The 16,136-nt window shown below is 66.5% G+C and overlaps 1 protein-coding gene across 2 annotated transcripts in view; it reads left to right on the top strand.

Annotated features, from left to right (window-relative positions):
* The window catches only part of LOC123351736 (V-type proton ATPase catalytic subunit A-like), a 36,158-nt gene that overhangs the window by 10,739 nt on the left and 9,283 nt on the right, over nucleotides 1–16,136 (top strand). For both annotated transcript variants that reach the window (XM_044991330.1, XM_044991329.1), the window contains exons 5-12: nucleotides 9,195–9,332; nucleotides 10,221–10,372; nucleotides 11,329–11,491; nucleotides 12,635–12,743; nucleotides 13,004–13,126; nucleotides 13,750–13,864; nucleotides 15,056–15,119; nucleotides 15,224–15,427. In XM_044991330.1, the coding sequence (XP_044847265.1) occupies nucleotides 9,195–9,332; nucleotides 10,221–10,372; nucleotides 11,329–11,491; nucleotides 12,635–12,743; nucleotides 13,004–13,126; nucleotides 13,750–13,864; nucleotides 15,056–15,119; nucleotides 15,224–15,427 (1,068 nt within the window). The remainder of the gene's footprint in view (nucleotides 1–9,194; nucleotides 9,333–10,220; nucleotides 10,373–11,328; nucleotides 11,492–12,634; nucleotides 12,744–13,003; nucleotides 13,127–13,749; nucleotides 13,865–15,055; nucleotides 15,120–15,223; nucleotides 15,428–16,136) is intronic.

The following is a 16,136-nucleotide window of genomic DNA, read 5'->3' as shown; positions in this document are numbered from 1 at the left end:
GCACAATGCCCCCACTGAGCCCTCACCCCACCCCTTTCAGCACAGCGCCCCCTACTGAGTGCTCACCCCGCCCCTTTCAGCACAGCGCCCCCTACTGAGCCCGCACCCCGCCCCCTGATGCACAGGGCCCCCACTGAGCCCTCACCCCACCCCTTTCAGCACAGCGCCCCCTACTGAGCCCGCACCCCGCCCCCTGCAGCACAGCGCCTCCCACTGAGCCCGCCCCCCACCCCCTGTAGCACACCCCCCTACTGAGCCCTCACCCTGCTCCCTTCAGCACAGCGCCCCCGCCTGAGCCCTCACCCGCCCCCTTCAGCACAGCGCCCCCTACTGAGCCCGCTCCCCGCCCCCTGTAGCACAGCGCCCCCTACTGAGCCCTCACCCCGCCCCCTGCAGCACAGCACCCTCCACTGAGCCCTCACCCCGCCCCCTTCAGCACAGCGCTCCCTACTGAGCCCTCACCCTGCTCCCTATAGCACAGCGCCCCCCACTGAGCCCTCACCCGGATCCCTTCAGCACAGCGCCCACGACTGAGCCCGCACCCCGCCCCCTTCAGCACAGCGCCCCCTACTGAGCCCTCACCCCGCCCCGTGTAGCACAGCGCCTCCCACTGAGCCCTCACCCTGCTCCCTTCAGCACAGCGCCCCCCACTGAGCCCTCACCCCGCCCACTGCAGCACTGCGCCCCCCTACTGAGCCCTCACCCCGCCCCCTGCAGCACAGCGCCCCCTACTGAGCCCTCACCCCGCCCCCTGTAGCACAGCGCCCCCTACTGAGCCCTCACCCTGCCCCCTTCAGCACAGCGCCCCCTACCGAGCCCTCACCCCGCCCCCTTCAGCACAACGCCCCCTACTGAGCCCTCATCCTGCCCCCTTCAGCACAACGCCCCCTACTGAGCCCTCACCCTGCTCCCTGCAGCACAGCGCCCCCTACTGAGTGCTTACCCCGCCCCTTTCAGCACAGCGCCCCCTACTGAGCCCTCACCCCGCCCCCTTCAGCACAATGCCCCCACTGAGCCCTCACCCCACCCCTTTCAGCACAGCGCCCCCTACTGAGTGCTCACCCCGCCCCCTGCAGCACAGCGCCCCCACTGAGCCCTCACCCCACCCCTTTCAGCACAGCGCCCCCTACTGAGCCCGCACCCCGCCCCCTGCAGCACAGCGCCTCCCACTGAGCCCGCCCCCCACCCCCTGTAGCACAGCCCCCTACCGAGCCCTCACCCTGCTCCCTTCAGCACAGCGCCCCCTCCTTTGCCCTCACCCGCCCCCTTCAGCACAGCGCCCCCTACTGAGCCCGCCCCCCGCCCCCTGTAGCACAGCGCCCCCTACTGAGCCCTCACCCCGCCCCCTGCAGCACAGCACCCTCCACTGAGCCCTCACCCGGCCCCCTTCAGCACAGCGCTCCCTACTGAGCCCTCACCCTGCTCCCTTTAGCACAGCGCCCCCCACTGAGCCCTCACCCTGCTCCCTTCAGCACAGCGCCCCCTACTGAGCCCTCACCCCGCCCCCTTCAGCACAGCGCCCCCTACTGAGCCCTCACCCCGCCCCCTGTAGCACAGCGCCTCCCACTGAGCCCTCACCCTGCTCCCTTCAGCACAGCGCCCCCCACTGAGCCCTCACCCCGCCCCCTGCAGCACTGCGCCCCCCTACTGAGCCCTCACCCCCGCCCCTGCAGCACAGCGCCCCCACTGAGCCCTCACCCCGCCCCCTGCAGCACTGCGCCCCCCTACTGAGCCCTCACCCCGCCCCCTGCAGCACAGCGCCCCCTACTGAGCCCTCACCCTGCCCCCTTCAGCACAGCGCCCCCTACTGAGCCCTCACCCTGCCCCCTTCAGCACAGCGCCCCCACTGAGCCCTCACCCGCCCCCTTCAGCACAGCGCCCCCACTGAGCCCTCACCCCGCCCCTGCAGCACAGCGCCCCCACAGGGCCCGCACCCCCGCCCCCGTCAGCACAGCGCCCCCTCCCGAGCCCTCACCCCGCCCCCTGCCGCACAGCGCCCCCGCCCGAGCCCTCACCCCGCCCCCTGCCGCACAGCGCCCCCTACCGAGCCCTCACCCCGCCCCCTGTAGCACAGCGCCCCCTACTGAGCCCGCACCCCCCCCCCTACAGCACAGCGCCCCCTACTGAGCCCGCCCCCCACCCCCTGTAGCACAGCCCCCTACCGAGCCCTCACCCTGCTCCCTTCAGCACAGCGCCCCCTACTGAGCCCTCACCCTGCTCCCTTCAGCACAGCGCCCCCCACTGAGCCTTCACCCCGCCCCCCTGCACAGCGCCCCCTACCGCGCCCTCACCCTGCGCCCTTCAGCACAGCGCCCCCTACTGAGCCCTCACCCCGCTCCCTTCAGCACAGCGCCCCCTTCTGAGCACTCCTCAGGCCCCCTTCAGCACAGCGCCCCCTACTGAGCCCTCACCCCGCCCCCTTCAGCACAGCGCCCCCTACTGAGCCCGCCCCCCGCCCCCTGGTGCACAGCGGCCCCTACTGAGCCCTCACCCCGCCCCGTGCAGCACAGCACCCTCCACTGAGCCCTCACCCCGCCCCCTTCAGCACAGCGCCCCCGACTGAGCCCTCACCCTGCTCTCTATAGCACAGCGCCCCCCACTGAGCCCTCACCCTGCGCCCTTCAGCACAGCGCCCTCTACTGAGCCCTCACCCCGCCCCCTTCAGCACAGCGCCCTCTACTGAGCCCTCACCCCGCCCCCTGTAGCACAGCGCCTCCCCCGGAGCCCTCACCCCGCTCCCTTGAGCACAGCGCCCCCCACTGAGCCCTCACCCCGCCCACTGCAGCACTGCGCCCCCCTACTGAGCCCTCACCCCGCCCCCTGCAGCACAGAGCCCCCTACTGAGCCCTCACCCCGCCCCCTGTAGCATAGCGCCCCCTACTGAGCCCTCACCCTGCCCCCTTCAGCACAGCGCCCCCTACCGAGCCCTCACCCCGCCCCCTTCAGCACAACGGCCCCTACTGAGCCCTCATCCTGCCCCCTTCAGCACAACGCCCCCTACTGAGCCCTCACCCTGCTCCCTGCAGCACAGCGCCCCCTACTGAGTGCTTACCCCGCCCCTTTCAGCACAGCGCCCCCTACTGAGCCCTCACCCCGCCCCCTTCAGCACAATGCCCCCACTGAGCCCTCACCCCCCCCCTTTCAGCACAGCGCCCCCTACTGAGTGCTCACCCCGCCCCCTTCAGCACAGCGCCCCCTACTGAGCCCGCCCCCCGCCCCCTGCAGCACAGCGCCCCCACTGAGCCCTCACCCCACCCCTTTCAGCACAGCGCCCCCTACTGAGCCCGCACCCCGCCCCCTGCAGCACAGCGCCTCCCACTGAGCCCGCCCCCCACCCCCTGTAGCACAGCCCCCTACCGAGCCCTCACCCTGCTCCCTTCAGCACAGCGCCCCCTACTGAGCCCTCACCCCGCCCCCTGCAGCTCAGCTCCCTCCACTGAGCCCTCACCCCGCCCCCTTCAGCACAGCGCTCCCTACTGAGCCCTCACCCTGCTCCCTATAGCACAGCGCCCCCCACTGAGCCCTCACCCTGCTCCCTTCAGCACAGCGCCCTCTACTGAGCCCTCACCCCGCCCCCTTCAGCACAGCGCGCCCTACTGAGCCCTCACCCCGCCCCCTGTAGCACAGCGCCTCCCACTGAGCCCTCACCCTGCTCCCTTCAGCACAGCGCCCCCCACTGAGCCCTCACCCCGCCCCCTGCAGCACTGCGCCCCCCTACTGAGCCCTCACCCCGCCCCCTGCAGCACAGCGCCCCCACTGAGCCCTCACCCCGCCCCCTGCAGCACTGCGCCCCCCTACTGAGCCCTCACCCCGCCCCCTGCAGCACAGCGCCCCCTACTGAGCCCTCACCCTGCCCCCTTCAGCACAGCGCCCCCTACTGAGCCCTCACCCTGCCCCCTTCAGCACAGCGCCCCCACTGAGCCCTCACCCCGCCCCCTTCAGCACAGCGCCCCCACTGAGCCCTCACCCCGCCCCCTTCAGCACAACGCCCCCTACTGAGCCCTCACCCCGCCCCCTGCAGCACAGCGCCCCCTACCGAGCCCTCACCCCGCCCCCTGCCGCACAGCGCCCCCTACCGAGCCCTCACCCCGCCCCCTGCCGCACAGCGCCCCCCACCGAGCCCTCACCCCGCCCCCTTGAGCACAGCGCCCCCTACTGAGCCCGCACCCCACCCCCTACAGCACAGCGCCCCCTACTGAGCGCTCCCCCCACCCCCTGTCACACAGCCCCCTACCGAGCCCTCACCCTGCTCCCTTCAGCACAGCGCCCCCTTCTGAGCCCTCACCCTGCTCCCTTCAGCACAGCGCCCCCCACTGAGCCTTCACCCCGCCCCCTGCAGCACAGCGCCCCCGACTGAGCCCTCACCCTGCCCCCTTCAGCACAGCACCCCCTACTGAGCCCTCACCCCGCCCCCTTCAGCACAGCGCTCCCTACTGAGCCCTCACCCTGCTCCCTTCAGCACATCTCCCCCAACTGAGCCCTCACCCTGCTCCCTTCAGCACAGCGCCCTCTACTGAGCCCTCACCCCGCCCCCTTCAGCACAGCGCCCCCTACTGAGCCCTCACCCCGCCCCCTGTAGCACAGCGCCTCCCACTGAGCCCTCACCCTGCTCCCTTCAGCACAGCGCCCCCCACTGAGCCCTCACCCCGCCCCCTGCAGCACTGCGCCGCCCTACTGAGCCCTCACCCCGCCCCCTGCAGCACAGCGCCCCCACTGAGCCCTCACCCCGCCCCCTGCAGCACAGCGCCCCCCACTGAGCCCTCACTCTGCCCCCAGCAGCACAGCGCCCCGTACCGAGTCCTCACCCCACCCCCTGCAGCACAGCGCCCTCTACTGAGCGCTCACCCTGCCCCCTTCAGCACAGCGCTCCCCACTGAGCCCTCACCCCTCCCCTTTCAGCACAGCGCCCCCTACTGAGCCCTCACCCCGCCCCCTGCAGCACCGCGCCCCCCACTGAGCCCTCACCCCACCCCTTTCAGCACAGCGCCCCCTACTGAGCCCTCCCCCTGCCCCCTTCAGCACAGCGCCCCCACTGAGCCCTCACCCCGCCCCCTTCAGCACAGCGCCCCTACCAAGCCCTCACCCCGCCCCCTTCAGCACAGCGCCCCCTACCAAGCCCTCACCCCGCCCCCAGCCGCACAGCGCCCCCTACCGAGCCCTCACCCCCCCCCCTGTAGCACAGCGCCCCCTACTGAGCCCGCACCCCACCCCCTTGAGCACAGCGCCCCCTACTGAGCCCGCCCCCCACCCCCTTTAGCACAGCCCCCTACCGAGCCCTCACCCTGCTCCCTTCAGCACAGCGCCCCCTACTGAGCCCTCACCCCGCCCCCTGTAGCACAGCGCCCCCCACTGAGCCTTCACCCCGCCCCCTGCTGCACAGCGCCCCCTACTGAGCCCTCACCCTGCCCCCTTCAGCACAGCACCCCCTACTGAGCCCTCACCCGCCCCCTGCAGCACAGCGCCCCCTACTGAGCCCTCACCCCGCCCCCTTCAGCACAGCGCCCCCTACTGAGCCCTCACCCCGCCCCCTTCAGCACAGCGCCCCCTACTGTGCCCGCCCCCCGCCCCCTGTAGCACAGCGCCCCCTACTGAGCCCTCACCCTGCCCCCTGCAGCACAGCACCCCCCACTGAGCCCTCACCCCCCCCCCTGTAGCACAGCGCCCCCTACTGAGCCCTCACCCCGCCCCCTGTAGCACAGCGCCCCCTACTGAGCCCTCACCCCGCCCCCTGCAGCACAGCTCCCTCCACTGAGCCCTCACCCCGCCCCCTTCAGCACAGCGCTCCCTACTGAGCCCTCACCCTGCTCCCTATAGCACAGCGCCCCCCACTGAGCCCTCACCCTGCACCCTTCAGCACAGCGCCCTCAACTTTGGCCCACCCCGCCCCCTTGATAACTTGGGCCCCAACTGAGCCCTCACCCCGCCCCCTGTAGCACAGCGCCTCCCACTGAGCCCTCACCCCGCCCCCTTTAGCACAGCGCCCCCCACTGAGCCCTCACCCCGCCCCCTGCAGCACTGCGCCCCCCTACTGAGCCCTCACCCCGCCCCCTGCAGCACTGCGCCCCCACTGAGCCCTCACCCCGCCCCCTGCAGCACAGCGCCCCCACTGAGCCCACCCCCCGCCCCCTGCCCCACACCGCCCCCTTCTGTGCCCTCACCCCGCCCCCTTCAGCACAGCGCCCCCTACTGAGCCCTCACCCTGCCCCCTTCAGCACAGCGCCCCCACTGAGCCCTCACCCCGCCCCCTGCAGCACAGCGCCCCCACTGAGCCCTCACCCCGCCCCCTTCAGCACAGCGCCCCCACTGAGCCCTCAGCCCGCACCCCCCAGCACAGCGCCCCCACTGAGCCCTCACCCTGCCCCCTTCAGCACAGCGCCCCCTACCGAGCCCTCACCCCGCCCCCCGCAGCACAGCGCCCCCCACTGAGCCCTAACTCTGCCCCCAGCAGCACAGCACCCCGTACCGAGTCCTCACCCCACCCCCTGCATCACAGCGCCCCCTACTGAGCGCTCACCCTGCCCCCTTCAGCACAGCGCTCCCCACTGAGCCCTCACCCCACCCCTTTCAGCACAGCGCCCCCTACTGAGCCTCACCCGCCCCCTGCAGCACAGCGCCCCCCACTGAGCCCTCACCCCACCCCTTTCAGCACAGCGCCCCCTACTGAGCCCTCCCCCTGCCCCCTTCAGCACAGCGCCCCCACTGAGCCCTCACCCCGCCCCCTTCAGCACAGCGCCCCCTACCCAGCCCTTACCCCGCCCCCTTCAGCACAGCGCCCCCTACCAAGCCCTCACCCCGCCCCCTGCCGCACAGCGCCCCCTACCGAGCCCTCACCCCGCCCCCTGTAGCACAGCGCCCCCTACTGAGCTCGCACCCCACCCCCTTCAGCACAGCGCCCCCTACTGAGCCCGCCCCCACCCCCTGTATCACAGCCCCCTACCGAGCCCTCACCCTGCTCCCTTCAGCACAGCGCCCCCTACTGAGCCCTCACCCCGCCCCCTGTAGCACAGCGCCCCCCACTGAGCCTTCACCCCGCCCCCTGCAGAACAGCGCCCCCTACTGAGCCGTCAGCCTGCCCGATTCAGCACAGGACCCCTTACTGAGCCCTCACCCGCCCCCTTCAGCACAGCGCCCCCTACTGAGCCCTCACCCCGCCCCCTTCAGCACAGCGCCCCCAACAGAGCCCACACCCGCCCCCTTCAGCACAGCGCCCCCTACTGTGCCCGCCCCCCCCGCCCCTGTAGCACAGCGCCCCCTACTGAGCCCTCACCCTGCCCCCTTCAGCACAGCACCCCCCACTGAGCCCTCACCCCACCCCCTGTAGCACAGCGCCCCCTACTGAGCCCTCACCCCGCCCCCTGTAGCACAGCGCCCCCTACTGTGCCCTCACCCCTCCGCCTGCAGCACAGCGCCCCCTACTGAGCCCTCACCCCACCCACTTCAGCACAGCGCCCCCTACTGAGCCCTCACCCCGCCCCCTGTAGCACAGCGCCCCCTACTGAGCCCTCACCCCGCCCCCTGCAGCACAGCGCTCCCTACTGAGCCCTCACCCTGCTCCCTATAGCACAGCGCCCCCCACTGAGCCCTCACCCTGCTCCCTTCAGCACAGCGCCCCCTACCGAGCCCTCACCCCGCCCCCTTCAGCACAGCGCCCCCTACTGAGCCCTCACCCCACCCCCTTCAGCACAGCGCCCCCTACCGAGCCCTCACCCCGCCCCCTGTAGCACAGCGCCCCCTACTGAGCCCTCACCCCGCCCCCTGTAGCACAGCGCCTCCCACTGAGCCCTCACCCCGCCCCCTGGAGCACAGCGCCCCCTACTGAGCCCTCACCCTGCTCCCTTCAGCACAGCGCCCCCTACTGAGCCCTCACTCTGCCCCCAGCAGCACAGTGCCCCGTACCGAGCCCTCACCCCGCCCCCTGCAGCACAGCACCCCCTACTGAGCCCTCACCCCACCCCCTACTGAGCCCTCACCCTGCCCCCTTCAGCACAGCGCCCCCTACTGAGCTCCCACCTCTTTCCTTGCAGCACAGTGCCTCCTAATATCTGGGGTATCGGGGCCAGGCCTGACTGCCAGGGGAGAGCACCTCCTAGTGACCCCCTCACTCCCTGCAGCCCAGCATGCCCTAGTGCTACTCTGGGATGTGGGGCTCAGCCCTGACTGCCTGGGGCCAGCGCCCACTAGTGAAAACTTGGGAAAAGTTGAAATTTGGCTCCTGCGTTTCCTAAACTCCTCTGCCTCGAGGGACGCAAGGAAACCAGCACTTTTGTTCCTGGAATTATTTGTCTGCTTCTGCTGCTCCTTCCCACCCCCCAGCTCATCACGACTGGGGTCTGTCACCGTGACGCCCCAGCCAGAGACCTCCTGTGGGGAAGGGGCTGATGAATCCCTGAGGATAAGCTAGGACCAGGGGATGGAAAGGAGCGAAGAGCAATGAGGAGAGACACAGGGAATCTGGCCTTGGGTTGGGGATGCTCCCCATAGGAGGCAGGCAGCTCTTGGAGAATCTTGTGAGGGTCTGTGCCAAGCAGACATCATTCTGGGCTGTGTTAGCAGGAGTGTTGTAAACAAGACACAAGAGGTAATTCTTCCACTCTACTCCGCACTGATTAGGCCTCAACTGGAGCATTGTGTCCAGTTCTGGGCGCCACATTTCAGGAAAGATGTGGCCAAATTGGAGAAAGTCCAGAGAAGAGCAACAAAAATGATTAAAAGTCTAGAAAACATGACCTAGGAGAGACGATTGAAAAAACTGGGTACGTTTAGTCTGGAGAAGAGAAGGCTGAGAGGGGACAAGATAGCAGTTTTCAAATGCATAAAAGGTTGTTACAAGGAGGAGGGAGAAACATTGTTCTCCTTAACCGCTGAGGATAGGACAAGAAGCAATGGGCTTAAATTGCAGCCAGGACGCTTTAGGTTGGACATTAAGAAAAACTTCCTGACTGTCAGGGTGGTTAAGCACTGGAATAAATTGCCTAGGGAGGTTGTGGAATCTCCATCACTGGAGATTTTAAAGAGCAGGTTGGACAAACGCCTGTCAGGGATAGATAATACTTAGTCCTGCCATGAGTGCGGGGGACAGGACTAGATGACCTCTCGAAGTCCCCTCCAGTCCTATGAGTCCATGATTCGGTTTTGGCCCTGCAGTCTCCCGGGAGGCACCGTCCTGTATCTCACGCTTCTCTTCCCCTTTCCAGGTCGGGAGTCATGTGACCGGCGGGGACATCTACGCCCTGGTGGCCGAGAACTCCCTCATCAAGCACAAGATCATGGTGCCACCCCGGAGCCGGGGCACCGTGACCTACGTCGCCCCGCCGGGGCACTATGACATCTCGGTAGGGTCACTGCTGGGGGCGGGGACCGGTGTGGGCAGCGACTGGTGCAGAGCAATGAGCATTTCCCATTATTCATACAGCAGCCGCCGGGTGCCAGGGCCGCGAGCGCTCGCCAGTCGCGCTGGGTGCTGCTGATGCTGGAGCTGTGGCTTTAGCACTGGTGCAAAGGGCAGCCTGACCGGCCTGCGCCACACAAATGGGGCTTCTGGATCTGAGCTGCCTTGGTGCTCCAGGGGGATTTGAGGCTGGGATTGTGCTTCTGATCCAGTCGGTCCTGAGCTGTGAAGTTTGGCTCTGGGTCAAATTTTGAGGAGATTTGGAGGACCCAGGAGTCTGGCTCGGGCTCATCTCCAGCCAGTTGTATTTTGGTTTTATTTTTAGATTTATTGTGTGTAAGTCCAGAGTTGCACTTCCTGTGTCTCAAACGACATCGTCAGATGGTCACTTCCTGTTTGCTTATTAATGAGCCAGAGCCTCTATATTTAATGAGCCATTTGCATTTCTCTCCCAGTTATTGTCTCTTCCAATCAGTTGTAACCCTGGGACATGTGATTCTCTCACTCAAGGGTCGAATGTCCCTCTCTCAAAGGGAATCCTCTGCAGGCGGCTCATGGCCCGTGCCCGTCCTGCCTACACAATCCCACTGGCAGCTCATGGGCAGTGTTGTCCCCCACTTACAGATAGGAAAACTGAGGCACAGAGTGGGCACACTGAGACACCAGCAGCTGGGCAGGGTCCAGAATACAGGGAGCACAAAGATAATTAAAACCCCTTAGCTCCCTCCCCCCCAGTGCAGGGATGGGGTAGCTGAGAATCAGCCCTGGGGTCTCCCACCCTCCTGTGGTGGCTGGCTCTGGGCCCCGCTCAGCCGTGCCTGCCTGCCCCCAGGACGTGGTGCTGGAGCTGGACTTCGAGGGCGTGGCGGAGCGGCTCACCATGCTGCAGGTGTGGCCTGTGCGGCAGATCCGGCCCGTGACGGAGAAGCTCCCTGCCAACTACCCGCTGCTGACCGGCCAGAGGGTCCTGGACGCCCTCTTCCCGTGAGTGATGCCCCCGCCCCCACTCTCAGCCCTGCCAGCAGCTGGGGGTGGGGGGAAGACCTCAGGGAGATGGTGGGGGTGGGGCTCTCTCGCCACCTCCCCTGGCACCGAAGGCAAAGACAAGGGAGAGCAATGGGAAGCGGGTGTCTGCTAATGTCCAGCAGCAGGGGGCGCCGTGAGGAGTGGGGCAGGAGCGCTGGCTGTGGGGGGAGCTCCTGGCTACTCCAGGCCCAGACTCTCCCAGCAGGGGGCGCTGTGGGGAGTGGGGCAGGAGAACTGACTGGGGGGGAGCTCCCAGCTACTCCAGGGCTAGGATCTCCCAGCAGGGGGCGCTGTGGGGAGTGGGGCAGGAGCGCTGGCTATGGGGGGAGCTCCCAGCTACTCCAGGGCTAGGATCTCCCAGCAGGGGGCGCTGTGGGGAGTGGGGCAGGAGCGCTGGCTGTGGGGGGAGCTCCCAGCTACTCCAGGGCTAGGATCTCCCAGCAGGGGGCGCTGTGGGGAGTGGGGCAGGAGCGCTGGCTGTGGGGGGAGCTCCCAGCTACTCCAGGGCTAGGATCTCCCAGCAGGGGGCGCTGTGGGGAGTGGGGCAGGAGCGCTGGCTGTGCGGGGAGCTCCTGGCCTTGCCTCGGTCAGCTGGAGAGTTGGAACCTCAATAACTGATAAAAGTGTGGGATGTATTTTCATGGCTTTGGTTTTCTCTGATGCCTTGACACCCTCCCCCCCCGCCCCGCTGCCCCCTGTGCCGGCAGCTCCCTCCTCCCTGTGTCACCTCCCCGCCCAGCCAGCATGGGGCTGCCCTGAGTGACCACAGGCAGCTGTGGGCCGGGAACGTGCCCTGCCTGTGGGGGAGCTGCCAAAGCTCTGAGCCCCCTGGGTGTGTGTGTGTGGGGGGGGCAGGAGAGCTGTGCCCCAAGGCGCCTCCTGTGCTGCTGGCTCAGGGCCCCTTTGCCCCCCAGGTGCGTTCAGGGCGGGACCACGGCCATCCCGGGGGCCTTCGGCTGCGGCAAGACAGTCATCTCACAGTCGCTGTCCAAGTACTCCAACAGCGACGTCATCATCTACGTGGGCTGCGGTGAGCGTGGCAACGAGATGTCGGAGGTGCTGCGGGACTTCCCTGAGGTGAGCTGGGGGGGCTCTGGGGGGTGGACCCAGCTGGGGGGGCGGGAGCCATGGAGGTGAATCCAGCTGTGTGTGGGGATGGGGGCAGAAGTCATGGGGGTAAACCCTGCTGCAGGGGGGGCGGGGGAGCCATGGGGGTGAATCCAGCTGGGGGGGCCATGAGGGCTGAACCCACATGGGGTGGGGCTGGAGCCATGGGGGTGAATCTAGCTGGGGAGGGAGCCATGGGGCTGAACCCAGTTGCAGAGGCGGGAGCCAGGGAACATGGGAGGTATCTCACTGATGGGGTTGTGAGCCACGGACGATGGGAGGCATGGGGGTGGGAGCTCTGGACCATGGCGGGGCCTCTCCTTATGCTGGGGGCAGCTCATGAGCTGGGGGTGCTGTGGGTCTGGCGGGGGGATCATGGGTTTTCTGGGCTTCTCCAATTAAGCTTGGGGCTCAGGAACCTTTTCCCTCCTGTTACCAACACCTGCAGCTCCCCTGGGGCGATGTCATGGCTCTCCTGGCTCTGGGCCTGTCCTGGCTGGGAGCCCCTGGCCGGTTCGGTAGGGGTGTACTGGGCCTGTCCCAGTTCGGAGCCCCCTGGCCGGTTCGGTATGGGTGTACTGGGCCTGTCCCGGCCGGGAGCCCACTGGCCGGTTCGGTAGGGGTGTACGGGGCCTGTCCCGGCTGGGAGCCCCTGGCCGGTTCGGTAGGGGTGTACTGGGCCTGTCCCAGTTCGGAGCCCCCTGGCCGGTTCGGTAGGGGTGTACTGGGCCTGTACCAGTTCGGAGCCCCCTGGCCGGTTCGGTAGGGGTGTACTGGGCCTGTCCCGGCTGGGAACCCCCTGGCCGGTTTGGTAGGGGTGTACTGGGCCTGTCCCAGTTCGGAGCCCCCTGGCCGGTTTGGTAGGGGTGTACTGGGCCTGTCCCAGTTCGGAGCCCCCTGGCCGGTTCAGTAGGGGTGTACTGGGCCTGTCCCTGCTGGGAGCCCCTGGGCTGGGGGAGTCATAGCCGGGCTGAGCCAGGCGTCCGTTTCTGCCCATCCCACTCGTCCCTGGACGTGAACATCTCCCAGGGGTTCTCCAAGTCTCCTGGGCCCGGGCTGCATCTGCGCTGAGAGCCCCTCCCTGGGACTGACCCTGCTGCGCTCTGTCCCCAGCTCACCATGGAGGTGGATGGGAAGACGGAGACCATCATGAAGCGCACTGCGCTGGTGGCCAACACGTCCAACATGCCCGTGGCTGCCCGGGAGGCCTCCATCTACACAGGTGAGCACCTGCCCTGCCCTTGGGGCTGGGGGGCACTGGGTCGGGATTGAGGGGCACCAGCGGAGCTGTGGAAGGGGGAGCCCAGAACTGGCAAAGCAGGGGGCTGCGTGTTGAGACTGAGGGGCACCAGCAGAGCTGCATGGGGAACCCAGGGCTGGCATAGCAGGGGGCTGCGGGTTGGGATTGAGGGGCACCGGCAGAGCTGCGGGGAGCTGGCAGGGATCTGTGGGATTCATATTTCCAATGCTCGCTTCCCGCAGGAATCACGCTCTCGGAGTATTTCCGCGACATGGGCTACCACGTCAGCATGATGGCCGACTCCACCTCCCGCTGGGCCGAGGCGCTGCGTGAGATCTCCGGCCGGCTGGCAGAGATGCCTGCAGGTGATGCTCTGCCCGCTGTGCAGCCGAGGCCCTGCGCCGAGGGGGAGTGCAGGGGGGCAGGGCAGGATTAACCTCAACTCTGAACCTCTCTCGGAAAGCAGAGTGGGGCCCAGCGAGTCTGCGTCCCCCCAAATCCAGCCACGTTCCCTGGGACCGTAATTGGTAACATCCTGCCCTCACGGGTGCTGCCTTGATGGGTGTTCTGACGTGTCTTCCCCCCCTCCACTGCCCGTGATTGGGTCTGTCCCTTTTCCATGGTCACCCCCCCTTGCTGCCAATGGCAGCCCCTGACTGATGTCGTCCTGTCCCCGGGGTGCCCCCTGGTCCCAGTGTGCTCAGGCTGTGGGGACCGGTGAGGTTATAGCCCTGGGCTGTGGGGGGCCGAGTGCGCTGCGAGGGGCGAAGCTGTGCCGAGATGGAGCCACCTCCCCCTTGTGAGAGGGACCCAGGCACATTGCTGGCCAGGGTGTTCTGCAGCCCCCCATGCTGTCCACCCATTGGCTTGGGATTCCCCATCTCCTGCCCCCCTGACTCAGCCTGGTCCAGAGGGCTCCCCCTGCTGGTGCCACTGGGACCCGCCCTGCTCCGAGCACCCCCAGGCACACTGTGGCTTTGCTTTCCAGACAGCGGGTATCCGGCCTACCTCGGCGCCCGCCTGGCGTCCTTCTACGAGCGTGCAGGACGGGTCAAGTGCCTGGGCAGCCCGGAGCGGGAGGGGAGCGTCAGCATCGTCGGCGCGTGAGTCCTTCCTGCCTTCCCCGGGATGCCGACAAGGCGGGGAGTCGGAGCTGATATGGGGAAAGGCCCCTGACACCCCCTACCGGCCAACACCGCCCAAGACTCCTGACACCCCCAACAACCCGACACCCCCACAACCCCCAACACCCCCACACCAGCCAACACCCCCAAGACTCCTGACATTCCCGACACCCCCACAATCCCCGGCACCCCCATGCCAGCCAACACCCCCCACCACTCCTGACACCCCCACAGCCCCCCAAAAGCCCCAACATCCCAACACCCCCATGCCAGCGAACACCTCCCACGACTCCTGACACCCCCAACATCCTGACACCCCCACAACTTCTGAAACCCCCACAAGCCCTGACACCCCACACCAGCCAACACCCCCCAGGACTCCCGACACCCCCAACATCCTGACACCCCCACACCAGCTGACACCCTCCATGATTCCCGAACCACCTTGACACCCCCACAACCTCCAACACCCCACAGCAGCCAACACCCCCCACCACTCCCGATATCCCCACAACCCCTCCACACCCCCAACATCCCAACACCCCCACAACCTCTGACACCCCAAGCCAGCTCACACCCCCGCACAACCCATGACACCCCCATGCCCCCCCAAGAACCCCACAACTCCCCGACACACCCACAACCCCTGACACTCGCATGCCAGCTGACACCCTCCATGACTCCCAGCACCCCAACAACATCCAATACCCCATGCCAGCTGACACCCCCCCATGACCCACGACACCCCCACAACCTCTGACCTCACAATCTCCTGACACCCCCACGACACCCCATGCTGCCCAACACCCCCAAACCACCTGCACCTCCCAACACCCCCATCCATCCATCCATCCATCCATACATCTCTGCATCTGTCCATCCATGCCTGAATCCATCCACCCATCTCTGCATCCATCTGTCCATCTGTCTGCCTATCCCTGTATCCATCCATTCACCTATCCATCTATCTACCTATCCCTCCATCCACCCACCCCAGCATTGTCCACCCATCCCTGCATCCGTCCACCCATCCATCCCCGTGTCTGTCCCTCACTCATCTCTGTGGTACATTAGCCTCACCGGGGGGCTTAGGGCCAGCACAATCGGGTTGTGGATTAGTGTCTGTACTGGCCAGTTGCTCAGACTAAGCCCCTCTCCATGTCATCCCAGGGTTTCCCCTCCGGGAGGTGACTTCTCCGACCCTGTGACCTCTGCGACCCTGGGGATTGTCCAGGTGAGTCTCCCTGGGGCCTTTGACCCCCTTGAAATCCCCCCCCTCCCCGTCCTGTCCTGTTCTCACTCCCCCTTGCCCCGCGGCATCTCTCCCACCCCACCCAGGTCTTCTGGGGGCTGGACAAGAAGCTGGCCCAGCGGAAGCACTTCCCCTCCGTGAACTGGCTCATCAGCTACAGCAAGTACATGCGGGCGCTGGACGAGCACTACGAGCGCTACCACCCTGAGTTCACCGCCCTGCGCACCAAGGCCAAGGAGATCCTGCAGGAGGAGGAGGACCTGGCCGAGATCGTGCAGCTAGTGGGCAAGGTGAGGGGGCAGGGACCGGGTGTGATGGGTTTGGTCACAGAGACCCCCTTGAGGCTGTCACCTGACGTGCTGGAATTACCGCTGAGCCCGTTTTCCCTGCCAGCTTGGGACCCCAGAACCCTGCCTTGTTGAGCCAGACACGCTAGCCTGCTGCAACACAGGCCCAGGGTCCAGGCCACGCCCCCAAAGCTGCAGACTTTAACCAAAAACTGCTCAGCAGGTCACCTATCTCCAACACCCAGACACCTAGTTCCCAATGGGATCCAAACCCCAAATAAATCCGTTTTACTCTGTATAAAGCTTATACAGGGTAAACACATACATTGTCTGCCCTCTATAACACTGATAGAGAGAGATGGACAGCTGTTTGCTCCCCCAGGTATTAATCACTTACTCTGGGTTCAATAATAAACAAAAGTGATTTTAACAAGTATAAAAAGTAGGATTTAAGTGGTTTCAAGTAATAACAGACAGAACAACGTAAGTTACCAAGCAAAATAAAACACAACACGTGAGTCTAAGCCTTGAAGAAGAAGCTGAATACAGGTAAATCTCACCCTCAGAGATGTTCCAATAAGCTTCTTTCACAGACTAGACTCCTTCTTAGTCTGGGCCCAATCCTTTCCCCTGGCACAGCCCTTGTTAGTTCCAGCTCAGGGGGTAACTAGGGGATTTCTCCAGACTGGCAGCCCCCTTTGTCCTGTCCCCC

This window comes from Mauremys mutica, chromosome 17 (assembly GCF_020497125.1).
Source record: "Mauremys mutica isolate MM-2020 ecotype Southern chromosome 17, ASM2049712v1, whole genome shotgun sequence".
Taxonomy (NCBI): domain Eukaryota; kingdom Metazoa; phylum Chordata; order Testudines; family Geoemydidae; genus Mauremys; species Mauremys mutica.
This window is presented reverse-complemented; position numbering and strand designations above follow the sequence as displayed.